The following is a 19,352-nucleotide window of genomic DNA, read 5'->3' as shown; positions in this document are numbered from 1 at the left end:
GATATTTGATCTACGTCCGACCAACGTTTACTTTTCATGGTGATGTGGCTTTTATGTGTAAGCGTCTGGATGCTACATCGATTTTCGACAGCGGGAGGTGGCAGGTAACTTACCGTGGTTGAGAAACTCTGCATGCAGCACTGTTGTACACATCATTGTCATGCTTTTAAATTCTACATTATGTAACTTGTAACTATTAATCGCTTTCAAAATATATGAAGGATGCATTGGCCACCAACCTCCTGTATAAAATGGATAATGGAAAAAATGCCATGCCAAATCCTGTTAAATGTACAATAAACATAGGATCATGTAGGCAAATATAAAAACTTAAGTAATCACGCCTTAACTAAAAGCTACATGTATCGTTTGTTACAGGTTTGAAATTTTAAAAAATACTGTTCATATACTGGAACACTTCAAAAGATAGAGAATAGTCTTTATAACTCCAAATAACATAAGAGGCTGATGATAAGCTCCTGTATGACGTTATTGTGCCGACTGCGACCTCTTATTTTCCAAGCTCTAATTCTATGATGCTCATTCCATCCTCAAATTAGGACAGAAAGAATTATCCAATTTTATCTCTATTTACGTCTTGATAAGAACTATGTATACTTATACATGGTTTTCCATAATTTTGTTAGTAGCAGGCTGTGTAGTGAAAGTAGGAGGCTGGCCTGCCGTGTACGTGTAGTCGTGTACGGAACATAATTATGCAACTGGATTGGTGTAGGCGGCCAAATGATCAAAGTAGCCGGTTAAATTGGCCGACGACCGCCTCTTATGGAAAACCTTGTTTATAGATGGGCATTGATGTTCCCTTTGGAATCATCATATCACTATGATTTAGAATTTAAATAATCAGGTATATTATCATCAATAAAAACTCCCAGGCACAGTACATGGCTGTGTTGACATAGCTGGATTCCATGGTTTCATTAATGGTTTGATTGTTTCGGCAAGCAAACATCAGAACTGGTATAAATATTTACATAGCTAAGGTTAAAATTACATCTCATTCATATTGAAATTGCAATACAGTTAATTTTCATTGGCAGAGTTTACATACAAATTTGTAATGCTTGAATATGAGCCACTTTCTTGTTTTACATTCTAGTGATAGTGTTAGTAGTATTGGTATCCATAATTGTCAGGTTTACTGAGTAGAATTCAGTTGATGATTGCTTTGAATTGTATTTACCTTTTTTAGTGGATTGAACATTCCAACAATTGGTGTGGTACAAAAAACTATACATATTGCTACTGTGTTGTCATAACCATATGATTCCAACAATTGGTGTGGTACAAAAAACTATACATATTGCTACTGTGTTGTCATAACCATATGATTCCAACAATTGGTGTGGTACAAAAAACTATACATATTGCTACTGTGTTGTCATAACCATATGATTCCAACAATTGGTGTGGTACAAAAAACTATACATATTGCTACTGTGTTGTCATAACCATATGATTCCAACAATTGGTGTGGTACAAAAAACTATACATATTGCTACTGTGTTGTCATAACCATATGATTCCAACAATTGGTGTGGTACGAAAAACTATACATATTGCTACTGTGTTGTCATAACCATATGATTCCAACAATTGGTGTGGTACGAAAAACTATACATATTGCTACTGTGTTGTCATAACCATATGATTCCAACAATTGGTGTGGTACAGAAAACTATACATATTGCTACTGTGTTGTCATAACAATATGATAAAGATAAATGTTATAGTACATCATGATAATTCTATACATTATACAGTAATGTCACTACCAGGTGATAAAGACAACTGTAATTATGTCATGGTTGAGCAGTAGTTCTAATCTTAGTTATGTAAATATCTATGCTGGTGTTCTGATGATGTCCGTCTAGTTAGCCAAAACATGTACAAACCAGACTATTTTCTGTACCATACCAATTGCTTTTAAATGTAGCGGTTTCAGTTACTACAAAACATATATGAATCAGCTACACCAAACAAATACTAGCAAGGATTATAAAAGTAAAAGTGCTACAAATGTGATGTGATACATTGTGCAATGTGTGAACGATGTATGCACAATAGGAACACTGGACAAAGTAAGCTATCACACTTTTGTGTGTATGTTGTGCGGCTCTATTGCACAAAAGTCCGATTCTATCGTGGTCATCATAAATTTAGAAATGACTTATAGATAAGTGTGGGATAGGGTTTATTTATTTTCTAAATATAGATGAGTACAACAGTTTTAATATTCCTATGAACGCAATTTAGTAATTACTACACAAGTTTCCATTTAATTTTCAATCCGTAATATGCCAAACTTTTTTACCAAACTGCACAAAACGTGTGATCCTATCGCACAATTATATGCAAGATACTGTATAGTGCATATGTGTGCACAATGTAGGCACAATATATGCATGATGTATGCATGGTGTACGCACAATATTTTTGGTATTTTGTTTTTTTCCATATCAAATCATATGTAAATGTAAGCAAACCTGTCCCAATATATTCTGACAAAAGTCCAGAAATCTGAGAGCCCGAAGTAGAAGAGTTGCTCATGTTGTGATTGTCTTGTAATTGAGATTGAATTCAAGCATCAGATTGATTAACAATAGAAAGACACAAGTGTTTGCATGACACAGTATTGCAAAAATGGCCGATATGTTGCAGTATTATGAGGGTGAACCAATGAAGTCGGGAGGGTCACTGCGATGAAATAACTATTGTTATCTCAACTACGAAATCTTAGCCATAAGTTTAGAAACACTTATACTGTAACCAAACATGACTTCTCTTTTTTGGATTATATGGCATTTTGTCGCCTTTACAAAGTGAAAAATCTCGTTAGAAGAAGTTAAAAGTATAAACAGCACTGGGTCTCTTAAGATAACATCTGTGAAATAATGACTTTGGCCATGAAATTTCAATTTTCTGTAGAACAATGGTCTATGGAAAATTCAAAGTCAGTTTTAGACACTGATATGGTATGTTACATCTTGGAGGAATTGATATATAGTGTTTGAAATGTTTTACACCAATGATTTTCTATCTGGCCTGGCTGAACTGGTCTCAACTTAATGAAGTGAACAACTTGTGATCAACCAAAAGTTTTGAAATTATAATATATGGTTCATTGATTTCTGGAATGATGAACAAGAAAGATTGTGAAAGGAAATTACTTCGGGCAATATTAATAATTTAAGTCAAGAGAGTAAAATTTGTTATAATCTTCATACAGCTTCACATTAACAAAGGATTGGAATGTCACTTGATATATTTATAAAAATATTGAATACCAGATGATTGATGCAGGTCCATTGGGCCTATTGTTTTGTTCTTTTGGAGTTACTGATAGTTACATGTTGTTCATGACCCTTGTATGGTGATACAGTCAGGCATATTGTATTATATATGATAGTAATGCTGAAGTACTATCTGTTTATTTCAACACATCGTGGCTGAACCATCTGTGGTGAAAATGACAACATATATGTCTTTTCTGTTTTCTGCAGAGTGTAGTCCACCATGGGAAGGTCAAGATCACGAAGCAGAAGTTATGGCCGTAATCGGAGAAGTCGAAGTGACAGTTATGACAGTCGCAGCCCAACTCCTGATGATGGCTTCCGTGTCCATGTATCAGACCTGGGCATTGATCCTTCCAAAAGAGAAATAGAAAGATGTTTTGACAAGTATGGTCCTATAATGGAGGTGTGGGTGGCTAGAAATCCTCCCTGTTTTGCATTTATTGTCTACAGGTACAAGGAGGATGCAGAAAGAGCTATACGGGAAATGGATGGCAAGTAAGTGGTAAATTAGTGTTCAGTTTACTGTTATTGTTACTTGAATTATTCATTCAAAAAAACAATTTTATTTGGGAAATTAAGAAAGTAAATTGTTTAGAATATAGTGGTTTTAGATTATGCATAAGCATAAATTCTAGAAGTTCAATCAAATTCACAAGGCACTTTGTTAAAATGTATTTTTTTTTTTTTTTCATGAAAAACTATTATTTTCTTTCTAGAAACAGTTCAAACACTTTCTATTCTTGTTTTATCTTCAATTCCATTGTATGCCTAACTGATGATAGAGACATTGTATTAGTACTGACTCAATGTGGTCACTTTTCACATCGCTGCAGGAAGAAGGTTGTAAGCAACCGATTCTTCCAATTATGCATGTCGCATAATTAGCATTGATATAGTGTGATTTCTTTGCATTTGACAAGCAAATGATCAATACAACCTGATTTTGGATGCATGGTGTCCATTCTGATCTTTTGAGCTCAAGTTTTATTTTCACAATTATGATCTGTATAACTCAAAAAAGTTCACCAATATTTTAATATTGTTTGTTCTGACTGAAAGTTTACTGTAAATTAGTCTTGGCAAAAGTGGACATCATCTCATATTCACTATTCCCATTGAGTTATGTATATACCTGGTCAATGTCTAAGTCGGAAGAGAAACATCATCACTTTGATTGTTCAGAACATCAATAGGAGATATGTATGTAATTACTTAGATTGATCAATTGAACCTGAAATGGAAATAATTACATTGTGTTTGTATTGATCCGAGATATTCTCATTTGTTAAGTTTCAGTTTGCTTATACATGTATTTGAAATTTTGCAGAACAATGTGTGGAGGAAGGGTGCGTTGTTCATTTGCACGTCCACGAACCCGTGGGAGACGAAGTCGTGGCTTTGACCCTAACTTGAGATGTTATACATGTGGAGAGAAAGGCCACTTCTCACGAGATTGTATAGAGATATGGAGACAAAGAAGACGAAACAATAGCAGGTAAAAAAATGTGGAGACACACTGGACAGATGGTGGTCAGAACTCATTGTACAGTGGTCAGTAGAACAGCATAAACTCAAACATATTACCTCCCATCTTCATTCTTAAAATTACATTTTCATTCAGTCTTCTGAAAGGATATAATTCATGTGAATGTTAAAGAAAGTAACATGTTATATCCCTTAAAAAAACACACACACACACTAATAGACCAGTCAAGAGTAAAGATCTTAGATCAATTGCTTGACAACTAAAATATGCTGAGCAGCATTTATAAGCAGTTTATAAATAGTTTAAAATATTGATGATATTACTGCTGTCCTATAGCATGATACTCTCAGTGTTATATATCTATTGTACAAGCATGTACTAACAATCTAACTAACAAACATGTCAGCTTCCAAACACAAAATGGAATTCTTATTTGATAAAAGTAATTTTAATTTTATAATTGAACACTAAGCAAGTGGTGTCATCAACTCCAAAATCTTTTATACATTTGGTCCACTAATCATATTCACAGAATTTTTTTTATCGCTGAAAAAAAACACCCAATTATCTCCAGGACCAATTTGTTTTGTATGATTTTTGATCTCGGAACTCTTATTTATCATATTAATTGATACAAATTCAAACCATGGAAAATTAAATCAGATTCTGGCCACAACAATGATAGTTAATTATAATGTGGAAAAAAACTATTTCATTTTTTGCAATTCGTTTTCCAGATAAAAATTCAGTTTAGAAATTCTCATTTCCTTAGAATGCTTGTAATGTAATTCAATATGTAGACCTATAGATGTGAATTATATAGACACCAGTAGGTGGTTATAGCTTACTTCAGTCTGGTCAGATATTGTTTTTATTTTCACATAGTCCAGTATCAGCCACATTATTTGGTAAAAATACAAAAATTGCTTTTTAACAAATTAACCATAAAAGTATCATAAGTATCTTTTTCTCATTAAAATTTGTCTAGGACACCACTGTATGAAGACTGACATGTTTCTCTGCCAATAATTAGAATACTAACACTGATATATATATATTCTACAGGCTAATAATCTTACATAATGATCTCAGAATATTTCTGTAATGATGCAGTATAAAAAAAACAAGAAAGGGATGATACTGGGTCACAGTTTTTCAAATACAGTGTAGCAATAGGATATTCTGCAACTTTTATAACCACATCCTGTCTTTCAATGCATTTTTGTGTGCAAACCACAAACTTTAACATTCCAGTCAGACCTGTTATTTAGCTTGTACAGGAAAAAAATATCTGATGAAGAAAACTAAGGGATGTCATTGATGCATTTTCTAGCCAAATATCACTGACAGCACTGGTTTGAAAGACTTGGGAGTGTTTCAGACTTATTCCTTGATATTGTTTGACGGTATTTATAGTGCTAAACCAATTTGGTTCCACTAGAAGCCCAACATGTTTAGGTCTCTGGTTACGACTACAGGTCCAAGCTCGTTTCATGTATCAAAATTAATATGTTTAAATATATGTAGTAACTGCTAAGTACCCGGTATGATCAGTTGGGTCTAAACAGGCTTTGCACTTGTAATCAAAGTTTTAGATTTTGAACATCAAGGTACAATTATTAGCTGGTAAGTTTGTTACCTGTCTTCAATACTGAGCTGTAGTCTGTAGCCTAAGTATGAAAAAATCAATGTAATGTGGTAAATGTTAGAAAAATCTGTCTTCTAATCAACTGAAAAATGGTAACTTCACATGCAGTCTGAACAGAAAGGTCTTTTATATAGTAAACATCATTACAATTTTTAGAGACTCAAGTGGTTAGAGGAACTTGTCAATGTGGAACGCCGAAAACGGTAAATTATTAGAAATGTTGATATTTTAGATTTCCCAAATTAAAATACAAAGCGGATAGTTACGTAAAGATGGTTATGTAATTTGAACAAATTTTGTACAGGGAAAATGCACAGGATATGAAATTTTGAAATGGGAAACATTTGTTGTGTAATAAGATATTTATACAGAGATAGTTGCGTGTCAACCTTAGTTTTTCTTAATATTGATCACAATCAAGACCATTCTTTTTGCTGTTAAAATCTAATTTGACTCCGAAAATGTCTTCGTTTTTAAAATTGGCCCTAACACAAGCTGATTATGACATTTATGAAAACTATGTTTATTATGAAGTGGTTAGTTGCAGTTCAGTAGTGTAAGACTCATTGCTAGTAAATACAACTTCTATTAAGTCCTCTTTTTCATATTATTTCTAATGTAAGGATGAATGAAATTGAAATAGGGAGCCTAATACTTATTACAAATGTAGTTGAGTTTCTTTCTTGGTGGTCAGTGCATGTTGATCAAGATAAACTTTTGTTTGGGCTGGGTTTTTTTTGCAGTTAACATACAGTCTCCTTAGTCATGGTGTTTATTGAAAGCATCATCTTTTGACCTTGTAAAGTTAAGCATGTTTTATAAAATCCATATCTTTGGTCTTAATTGAACTTAATAAGTCATAGCAGTCCTTTTCATTCACTGTGTCTTTATTATGAAATGCATTAATGTGTATATACATGTAGTAGTACAGATAAAAAGGTTATAGACATGAGTGTTTATTCAAAGTCTTAGCTATGAGGTCACGAGCACAGTACTAAACAGTTATTAGGATGAAATGATTCCTCATATAATAGATACCAGGTATTACACAGTGCATGTTTCTGTGGTATCTTTACATGTGACTGATTTCCCAGAGACATTTTATCCTGTGCTGGTACTAATATGAATGGCAGACATACAAATTCATTAAATGAAAAACAAAATAAAGGCTGGTGATGCCATCAGTCATCCATGTAAGAATTGTTCGATTTCAGTTTTCAACAATTTTATTGATATATAAATACATATGTTGCAAAGGGGTTGGACATCAGGCAAGAGCCACCTTATGTTCTTTCTCACACATAACATCACTGTGTTACAAGACAAAATACACAAATGAAATCATTAGATAAAATCACAATATAACACATGGAAGTAACTCCTATCTACCTGAATCACTCCAATTCAACCATGACCTGATGAATTCCCTATTCAGAAATGATATTTGTCCTTAGTTATGAGGGAAAGGAGTGTTACCCATGTTTGTCCTGTCTTACACCCAAGCCTTTTCTTTTCAGGTTGGGACTTACTTATTGTTACCCATATTCATTTTGTCTTAAGCCCCTGCCTTTCATGTCGGACAGTGTTACTGCTTTTCTTGTTGGACAGCTTTATCCATGTTAGTCCTGCCATATCTGCATTTCATATATTCACTTCATAGGTGATTTAAAGCTTTAATGCAAAAGTCAATTACAACAATACGTCTAATAGTTTGTGTTGCAGTATTCTAAGGTCAAAGTCAGAATCGTCATGAATATTTTTGATAATTTGTCCTATACATTGGCCATATTGATACTTATAACGCATGGAATGTGGTTTTTCTTGTACAGGGTTTATTATATTTATTGGTTTCTTTAATATTTTTCCCTATCACTTGTTATTAACACCATGATGGAGATATCATTGCACTTCTTTTGCTTATAGTAGTGACACTTTCAGATTACCTCCCTTATCTCTTTGTTTCTGACCAACTGTCCTGGAAATAAAAGATGGAGATGTCTGCTCATTTTCCTACGTTTTAGTTTGTAGCATCTCCACCTTGTGTTAACTGTCAAATTAAAAGGCTAATCAGTTCCACTAGAAAATATTTTATTTCAAGCTGTTACTTGTCATACTTAAACATGGTACTACAGTGTATTATGTGTATGAAATCAGATCAGGAGTGTAAAAATTATTTTCAAAACTTTTTTTAAAGACAAAAATGCATCAAAAATCCAGTTTCAAAGTTCTCCTTTCATTGCTTTTTCTTTCATGAAGAAGAACCCACTTTTGTCTATAATTTGACACTGTATGGTTGACCCAGGGGTCGACTTGTACAATTTTTACACTCCTACAGGTGGTGTTCCTTTGTTGTGTTGTTGTGAACTAATCACTTAGGTAGCAGTTTGTATAACAACACTTTCAGTTTTGTATCTGAGAGATCATGCTTTAATATCATAAAGTACATGACAGCTTCAGTGACACCTGTTTTACTTAACTGACAGCAGATAAAAGATTAATATCATAACAGTTTGTATAAAACTCCAAATTTATGCATGTAATTTTTATGCCACATTTTACCCCAAAAAAATTTCATTACAGATAATGCTCCAAAGATTATGAATACTAACCACTGAAATAAAAATGACACAGGTCTTCTGTATCAGCAAAACTTTAAAAAGTTGAAATGATTTCTTATTATATTTAATGTATTCTAAGGAAATAAGATCAAATTTCAATGTTTGCTTTCATTGATTTCTATACACTGTACTCTGAAATGTGGTTTGTTTGTGTATGGCCATGTACAAATTATGGCTAATTCTCATGTGAGCTTTCACAACTTTTCAAGGGAATTTCATTTTATATAAAGTAATGGCTTGTGACACAATCACAGTCAAAAGGGTTGCCTGACAAAGATTAGTTTCCTGTCATCAGTCATTCTTACAAAGTCTAGAACTAACTACAGATTTAATATACTTCAAGGGTGGTATACAGGTGAAAAAAACTAAATAGATCTTTATGTAGCAGAACCAGAAATCAGATATTTTGAAAATGACCCACAATTAATTTGTACGTCGGAGATCAGGTATGGATATCAACAGAAAATAAGTGTGGCCACGTATTGGGAAGCAGACTTCTAGCTCATGTTTTTTTTTTAAGGTGGGGTAGAGAAGGGACATGTATGAAAAATGGATTCTTACAGGTCATGTTTCATGTTGACTCAGAATCCATGATATCTTTGTGTATAATCTGACTTGCTGTTTGATTGGCTGTCAAAGGCATTCTCAACTGTTATTTCTATTTGTCTTGTATTGATGAAATATGTATAGACCAATTTTTGTCACAATGACCAAAGAGTTTTCAATGAAAAATTGGCAGTAATTCTACAAATAGGATGTTCTGATCTCTTACTGAATGGAACTTTTTCAACTTCTTAATTTCTGTAAGCCATTGTCAATAGTGCTTATAGACGCTCTTGTGATCCTAAATTTTGGTGAGAATTCTTGGATTTATAACCTGCTGTTTGATTGGACATCTCTTACTAATTCTCAATTCCATCAGATGAATTATATAAACCAAAACCTATACAAATGTTCCTATCCTTTACCAAGTGTTGTGTTTTAATGCTTAACATCAAATCCTCTGCATGATGATATCTGTTTGATAGTGTAGTACAAATGTGATAAGAGATAGCATTGCACAAACCTTACGAAAGATTCATAGTCAAATTCATGCTTCAATTCAATTAAGGTTGTCAAAGCACTTCCATTTAATTCCTTTTCAGAGTCAAAGGTCAAATTTCAAGTTCATTCAATGATTTAATGATAAAAAAATTGTTTCTGCACAATGATATATTCCTGCTGATGAACCTATATATACAACTTTCTTTGTCAATGATTTATTCTTGTTTAGAATTGTTTACATGTCTGAAGATTTAGGTCTGAACTTTGTCAACATAATTGCAAGATAAAAACTGCAAAAAGTGTTATTTTCACTTGGTTTAATTAACCTTTTCTGGAATTGCCTTTCAAGTCTTCAAAAAGGCCATAGTTTCTCCATGCTTCGATGTGCATGAATGTCAAACAATATTGAAGGGTGTACAGTATTGTAAAGTTTGTCTGATTTTTGCAAATTAGAAATGCTACCTTAATTTGTATTGGGTTTTTTTACAACATATTGAAGACACTTAAATCGCTCTCGTTGGCCAGAACGGAAGATGATAAGGGGTCAATTTTCAGTATCTTCCCTTATTTCAGAGGTAGACATTGCATGCTCCACATTGTTGTGCTTTGTCTGTGGAACATGTCAATTTACAAACATTATTTTGATTAAGCTGTAAAGTGCAGGGAGTAATGACTTATACATGTTTTGTACAGATATACACAGTGTAGTTGTTTGTGCCAGGTTGGCAGGTTTATTGACTTGTTTTTCTCTAGAGGAGGCAAATCAACATCCAAACAATGACCAAACCAATGGAGGCAACTGCAATTTTTAATTTTGATGAAGATTCTTAGAAGTTTTTGAAAAGACATTTATGCTATTTAACAGATTAAATTGCTAATTATAATGACAGATACAGTTAGCTTGTATCATAGATACAGATGAAGATATAACAATAGGCCTTCCTATACTGTTTGTATCAATTTATTACCTTTGTTTGTTTTATATTCAACCACGAGAAGCAGATTCCTGACTAATTTAAACGCTTTTCACACAGTAATGGTAAATTGAATGAGATCGAGTGCTCACATGGTGTGATGAGGTCATGTGGTGAAGGATAAAAAATTGAATATTGACCCCTTGGTTGTGATTGGTTGTCTCCGTGTTGGTGGAACGCAGTGATTGGTTGTATGGTGGAGCCCTGTGATTGGTTGCCTGATGGTGGGGGAACCAAAAGGCTGTTTTGTAAAGATATAGATACATGTGATAGTGCTTGACTTGGGCACTAACAAGTCATGTGGCCAGGTATGTATCAAGGAGTGTTGTCAAAACATCACACCAGACATATCACACCAATGCTCCTTCACAATACTGACCAGTTTCTTATATGAACTGATGAAGGGCTTCGTATTATACTTGTTTTATTATTTCTTTTTGATATACAAAATGCATTTTTTTATGACTACTGAAGATAGATTTCAGCTTTGATCAATGTGTTGTATATAATTGCCATTAAAAAAAAATACCCACAGAGAAAATGTCGAGACTTTTATTTTTCCAAGATAAAAACAAATTACTTAATGTTAGATTTGTTTGTTTTCAGTCTTTATATATATTGTCATAAATTACCTGTTTGTTAAGTTTCAGAACAATCAAATGGACATTTTTTCCCCACAATATTTCTTATTTTGTAGATGTCACCGTTGCCTCTGTAAGGTTGTGTGTATAAATAGAACGAAGTTCAGCATGATTAATTTCTATTTAACCAGAACCCGTTATTTTATCTTCAAGTAGCTTTAATGACATCAGGATAATACAGGGCATTTTAATTTATGTTAAAAAAATTGCAGATTTTGTTTCATTTTTGTTTCTCACATTTGTTTATTTTGTTGAGAGCTGAATCAGATAAAGAGGATAGCAATTTATATTGATTTTGTCTCATTTATCCTAATACCAATTCCTTATTTCCTGTACCTATCTCTACCTAAGGAATCATTTGCTTTTGATTAAGACATTTAAAATCAGTATGCAAATTCCTGGTGAGTGTAACGGTGGAAGATTTTACTTGAAAGGGAGCTTAATATCCAGACATATTCCTGTATGGGGTTGTTAGGCGATTTTATTTTTATCTTTTAATTTTTCGAAGACGTGGCTACACATCAGAGTTGCTTTGATTTTGTTTGCAAATATTTTTTGTGATACATGTAAATGTTTTTTTCATTGAAAACAGTTGATTTTCTATTACATATATATATGTAGTTTGTTTTGTAGTTTCTTCTCTGATAATCTACTTGAAATATCTAGTATGTAGAACTGATTTTTTGGTACAATATTTCAGAGAGCGCTATAGTAGACGACGAAGTAGATCAAGGTCCCGTTCAAGGTCAAGATCAAGGTCAAGAGACCGCTCTCGGCGTTCAAGAAGAAGCAGAAGTCGTAGCAGAAGAAAGAGCAGAAGTGAGAGTAGGAGCAGGCGTAGGTCAAGGAGTAGGAGTAGGAGGAGAAACAGACACAGTAGGAGCAGGTACGCTCTATAGTATGATTATGGATTAGGAGTACGTATAGGAGTAGGAGGAGAAACAGACACAGTAGGAGCAGGTACGCTCCATAGTATGATAATGGATTAGGAGTAGGTATAGGAGTAGGAGGAGAAACAGACACAGTAGGAGCAGGTACACTCTATAGTATGATAATGGATTAGGAGTAGGTATAGGAGTAGGAGGAGAAACAGACACAGTAGGAGCAGGTACGCTCCATAGTATGATAATGGATTAGGAGTAGGTATAGGAGTAGGAGGAGAAACAGACACAGTAGGAGCAGGTACACTCTATAGTATGATAATGGATTAGGAGTACGTATAGGAGTAGGAGGAGAAACAGACACAGTAGGAGCAGGTAGACTCTATAGTATGATAATGGATTAGGAGTAGATATAGGAGTAGGAGGAGAAACAGACACAGTAGGAGCAGGTAGGCTCTGTAGTATGATAATGGATTAGGAGTAGATATAGGAGTAGGAGGAGAAACAGACACAGTAGGAGCAGGTACGCTCTATAGTATGATAATGGATTAGGAGTAGGTATAGGAGTAGGAGGAGAAACAGACACAGTAGGAGCAGGTACACTCTATAGTATGATAATGGATTAGGAGTAGGTATAGGAGTAGGAGGAGAAACAGACACAGTAGGAGCAGGTACGCTCCATAGTATGATAATGGATTAGGAGTACGTATAGGAGTAGGAGGAGAAACAGACACAGTAGGAGCAGGTACGCTCTATAGTATGATAATGGATTAGGAGTAGGTATAGGAGTAGGAGGGGAAACAGACACAGTAGGAGCAGGTACGCTCTATAGTATGATAATGGATTAGGAGTATGTATAGGAGTAGGAGGAGAAACAGACACAGTAGGAGCAGGTACGCTCTATAGTATGATAATGGATTAGGACTATGTATAGGAGGAGAAACAGACACAGTAGGAGCAGGTACGCTCTATAGTATGATAATGGAGTAGGAGTAGGTATAGGAGTAGGAGCAGGTACGCTCCATAGTATGATAATGGATTAGGAGTACGTTTAGGAGTAGGAGGAGAAACAGACACAGTAGGAGCAGGTACGCTCTATAGTATGATAATGGATTAGGAGTAGGTATAGGAGTAGGAGGAGAAACAGACACAGTAGGAGCAGGTACACTCTATAGTATGATAATGGATTAGGAGTACGTATAGGAGGAGAAACAGACACAGTAGGAGCAGGTAGACTCTATAGTATGATAATGGAGTAGGAGTAGGTATAGGAGTAGGAGGAGAAACAGACACAGTAGGAGCAGGTAGGCGCTGTAGTATGATAATGAACAAAAAGTAGGTATAGGTATAGGAGTAGGAGGAGAAACAGACACAGTAGGAGCAGGTACGCTCCATAGTATGATAATGGATTAGGAGTACGTATAGGAGGAGAAATAGACACAGTAGGAGCAGGTACGCTCTATAGTATGATAATGAACAAAAAGTAGGTATAGGTATAGGAGTAGGAGGAAAAACAGACACAGTAATGTCTGATAATGAATGATAATTGATTAGAAGTAGTTGGAGATTCTTAAGTATAGGAAGAAGATCATACACAGCAGGAGCAAGTAAGCTTAATTTTGAATTAATTCATTAAGCCTAGTATTAAGCATTGTCCTTATAGCAACTTTAAGTCTATTAGCAGGAAGAGAAACAATACAGAAATAAGCAGGGTTAGTAATAATTTGGTAGTACATACCGAAGTTGATATGATGAAAATTTCTTAGAGTGGTAGGTTATGTAGAAGATAGTCATGAAAGTATGTAACAGTAGATATAACTCTGATACAACAGCAGATAATCTTCACAGGTATGTGATACATCAGGATAATCTAGTAGTAAGTTATAGAATGAAATAAAGCAGCATGAAGCAGGTAGACTATTTAATCTGATGTATTCTGTATGTCAATAGTGTAGACACAATGGAAATGTTGATCATAATATGCAAATTATAATCAGTAACCAGTTTTTTATATGGTTTTGGAAACTAATATTAATCTATTATTTGTATTGATAGGTCCAGGTCTAACTCAAGGTCAAAGAGGAGGAAAAAGGACAGGAGTAGGACACCTGAGGATAAACATCGTGACAGAAAAGAGGACAGAGCGAAGGAAAAACAACAACATGATAAACAAGAAAAGGAAGAAGAGAAAGAGCAGAACACAGAATCTAACAGGTCTAGATCACACAGTAGAGAAATTGAAGCAAATGGAAGTCCTGTAAGGTCAAGGTCACAGTCCAGAGAGGACAGAACAGGTTCACACAATAGAGATGAAAGGTCAAGGTCACATTCAAAAGAAGAAAGGTCACGATCTCCAGATCAATCTAATGATAACAATTCAAGATCAGTCAGCCATAGTCCTAGATATTCAAGGTCAAGGTCAAGAAGTCCAGAGGCGAAAGATGATGATGAAGATATTGTCGACCCCATGGAAACTGCTGAGGATGCTGAATAACATGTTTACAGACATCTTGACAGATAAAATGCATGCAAGACTGCAACAGAATAATCTGCTGGGTTTTGTCATTTTTTTCAGGAAACTCTTATTTCAATTTTTTTTTTTTTTCAAGGCAATTGTGTATATTCCTAAAATCTGTTTAATTTTAATAATTGAGTGTGATTGCAATAAGGAGATTTTAAAAGTAGAATATACATTTTTGCTATTTGTATGTAATATTTCATCTTTCATTTTCAAACAAATTTTGATAAGGAATGTCTAATTTCAGTTCTGGAATCACGTGGATAAAATATTTAGCAAATAAGTAGAGGGTTTACAGGGAATGATATTATGACAGTTTTCTTGAATTTAACAAATTTGATAGGTCAGCCTGTATGACATCTATTGTTAAAACTAAGAATTGTGTGTAATTACTAATCAAAGGTGCATTGTGACAGTTCTTCAATGCATATCTTATGTATAAACATAATCAGAAAATCAGTAGTGATTTAAATGTGTTCTGTATGTTAACACTAATTATTAATCAGGAGTCCTGAAATGAAACTTTTAGAATGTTTCTTTAAAAATCTGCCTGTAAAATAATTAACAATCAGAAGTCGTGAAAAGGAAACCCATGAAATGTTTCTTTTAAATTTGCCTTTAAAATAATTGATAATCAGAAATTGTTATATGAAACTTATTGACTGCTTCTCAATAAAACTGCCTGTAAAATCAAATTAATGTAAGTGGTAGGACACATGAATTTTGTTCAGCTATGATAACATAGTGAACATACACATCAACAGTTCCTGGTAATGGTTACAATTATCAAATGAAGCAACACTACTTAAATTATTCTACATTGGGAACATCTACATTGGGAATGGAGAAAATTGAGAATGGATCAAATCATTGTTCAGAATATTCCTTGAAAAAAGAAATTCATCGGGAATCTTTTTTTTCTTTGCTGAATGATTGAATACTACAGTTATATAGAGTAACACCTGTAGAAGAAGGACACAATTGTATTAGTAGTACAAACGGTATCGGACAATTAGTCTGTTTAGAGTAAAACCTTTTTATTAGGAAACGTTTGCTGCATAGAAGTGTTATCTGCATTGGCAAATGAGGCAAAAGGAAGGGTAGACTGAAGTTTGATATTAGAGATGAAATAGAAGACTTTAGGAGTTAAGATTGAATTAATCAATGTGTTTTTATACAACAGTAAATTTAATTCCGTTTGTACTGTTATATGGACATCTTTTGAAGATTCTTGATTATACACGAGATTAATGTTTGATATTTTTTGTGTTCATTTTTATCTTTTTTTAATGAGTATTATTAGTCAGTGATGTTCTGGTTTGTAAGAATATGATTTTAACACATATTCTTCTTCATGCAGAATGTTGTAGATTATAGATAATACCTTGTTCAGGACATTCAGTTGACCCTTGACCTTAGCAATATCAGATATCATATCACATATTGGAGGGGTAAAATCATGGAATCACAAATGTGAAGAATCAAATCACTGAAATAGACATATCTGTTTAAACTCATAAGTTCATGAATCAATTAAATACATTCTCTTTCAAGGGTCTACTGAATGTCCTCTTGGTTTTGGTTACAATGTAGATTGTTGATCCAATATCAGCGATCAGTGTATATCACTGTTGTCTATCAGCTGTTGCTTTTGACCGTAACTTTATGTCGGATTTCTATTCAAATGATCACACAACAATATAGCTTGACTGTATTTGTGCTTTTGTTTTATCAATAGTTGATATTCTCGTTAGAAAATGGTGTATAAAATATTGAATGTTTTGGTGTAAAATTGTGGTCGTTATGCAGAAACAGATGAACTCAAACTAAAATCACATATTCAGACGTCATCTTTGCTGCTTATTAAGAAGTATCATGGTTTGATTTGTATTGATGAATATTTAGGGCAGATTTTGAAGTCAGTACATGGTGGTCATTGTTACGTGTTGTGGATATGAAGTTATGTGTGCTTTATGTCCAAGTCAATCGGTCATTGATATTTCTCTTCTGATTAATGCTGTTATTTTTGCACATCACTTCTCAGACCAGACTTTTTGAGAAATATAAAAAAAATGGATCCTAAAATTCATTCTTAGATTCATGATGTCATTAACCATGAGTGCGAGACAAATATTTTCCTTGAAATATTTTAACCAATACATTATCTATCACATTTAAACATGAAAAAATCTGGTTTATGGATTCTAATTCCTTACGGTCAAATTTGTTAATTTATATGAAGAAATGTGATTTTTTTTTTTTAAAACGAGACCTTTATTAACGTATACCCAGTCTTATTATTTTCTAAAATTGAAAACATAGTTCTCAATATAAAATCAATTCCAGTCTGTGCTAACACTCGTTCAATCTGGAGCCAGATGTATGAAGAGTTAGGAATCTGATGTATATAACTTTGTCTTCTCGTGGTTTGAGGCTTTAAATTGTAGAGTTAACACAATATGAATGTGTATTTGATAACTAATGTTTGCTGTAATTTCTGTAATACTGTATAAAAATTTGAAAACATCCTCCACTGCACATGTCTTCTAAATATGGAATAACCAGGCAGTAGATCCTAAAATCTTTCATCCAAATCTATCGCAAGTAGAAGTGATATGTCATCAGCATTGGAGACTAACACTTAATATACAAATATACACAAATGATGTACAAACTGTTTTTGTATGGTAAAAGATTGAACTGCATATGGCTAGAATGACGTTTCACTATTTTCCTATAATATTCCGTTCAGGAGACTACATTTAAATAGTGTGGCTAAGGTATGAAGTGTAGTGTCAGTATTGTTTACAAAGTACAGTAAATGAATAAAGCACCTGTTTCAACTGTAACACTTTGATAACAAATATCTGAAGTGATCAGGCGACTTATGCTCCCCACATGAATTTAACCCGTCTCTAATCAGTCTGAAAGATGAAAACAGCAGGTCATTCTAATCATTACTCGTTATATTTTCGCAGGATTTTTTTTTAGTATAGATACACAAAAATGAAGCATAAGAAGTTTCAAGTTATAATGAGATCCAACTAATATCGTATCTTGTTACCAATGTTGTAATCTATTTTAATGGAATTGTTGGGTTTTTCTTTAAATGTTGATGAATAAGCCATATTCTAATAAAAGACAATGTGAGACAATATGTACTTTTTAGTGTTTTATTTAGAACTGAATTTCAGACAGTCTGCTAGTTGTGAAGAACAATCTTGCACATATGAAAATCCAGCAACAACTTTAATATTTCTGTTGCGAACTTGTTGAGATTGAAAAGATGTGGTCTTGCAGAAGGTAAATGAATATTTGTATTTCTCCTTCAGAACAGGGTTCTATTCACTTGAACAACATGGTAAATCACTGTCTATAAAGATTTACGAGGTGGGTGTCTGTTACAAGTTTTATTACGTATTATGATAACTTTAACTAGGAGTGATATCTTTTCAGTATAAGGACTTCCAAAGATTGATATTTGCCATAGCGGACAGCTGTTACAAGTTTTATTATCGATTATGTAAAAATGGAATGATATATTTTCAGTACCTGACTGAAGTTGTCTTGATTCGTCCTTTAGCACTATAGAAAGAGTTTAAATACCCACGTTATACAATGTAATACTGAATTGTGAAGATTCCCCTCTCAATAGCCTACACATTACTGGTACGTTAGAGACGTTTCATAAGCGATATAATTAGAGATTTGGAGTTAACAGAATTTTGATGGATTCGGATTGCAGTGTGTGAAAGCATTTTCTGTGATGAATGCCAATGCAAACTGGTGAGCTGTGTTGCTATGAGCATAACATACGGATTATTTTAGATAGAGATGCTCACTCAGTTTTAAACAATACAAAATACACTTGTCTCCTGAACCATCTCGATATTGAAATCTCAGGTGTCGAGGTGCCTGTTGAAAAACAAATGTATAATTCTATAAATAGATGTATGTATTCTCGGAACACTCAAAAACTGTTATGAACATAAATGGCTAAAAAAGTGACCCAAACAATTAGGAATTCCTAATGAAGTAAAGGGCAATCAGAAAAATGTGTGAACGTTGCTCAATGTCGTACTTTAAAACAAGATCATGGATTGACCTGGAGGTAGAATTTCACATTGAAGGTTAATAGACAGTATTGTATCATTGTTGTTGGTGATAAAGACCAAGTTACGAAAACGAAAATTGATCTGAGTTTGACACACACAAAAACAGTATG

The 19,352-nt window shown here is 33.7% G+C and overlaps 1 protein-coding gene across 1 annotated transcript; it reads left to right on the top strand.

Moving 5' to 3' along the window:
• The first annotated feature begins 85 nt into the window (after positions 1-85).
• On the top strand, positions 86-18,284 carry LOC132547014 (serine/arginine-rich splicing factor 7-like). The gene is made up of 5 exons (XM_060210747.1): positions 86-104; positions 3,525-3,812; positions 4,645-4,812; positions 12,429-12,614; positions 14,665-18,284. Exons 2-5 carry the CDS (start codon positions 3,538-3,540, stop codon positions 15,101-15,103), a joined length of 1,068 nt encoding a protein of 355 aa, XP_060066730.1. The 5' UTR covers positions 86-104; positions 3,525-3,537; the 3' UTR covers positions 15,104-18,284.
• Positions 18,285-19,352: the final 1,068 nt, after the last annotated feature.

Source organism: Ylistrum balloti, unplaced genomic scaffold, assembly GCF_031769215.1.
Source record: "Ylistrum balloti isolate Yb309-2 unplaced genomic scaffold, AGI_CSIRO_Ybal_v1 Utg369928, whole genome shotgun sequence".
Taxonomy (NCBI): Eukaryota; Metazoa; Mollusca; class Bivalvia; order Pectinida; family Pectinidae; genus Ylistrum; species Ylistrum balloti.
Note: the sequence above shows the minus strand (reverse complement) of the source record. Positions and strands in the feature narration are given on the sequence as shown.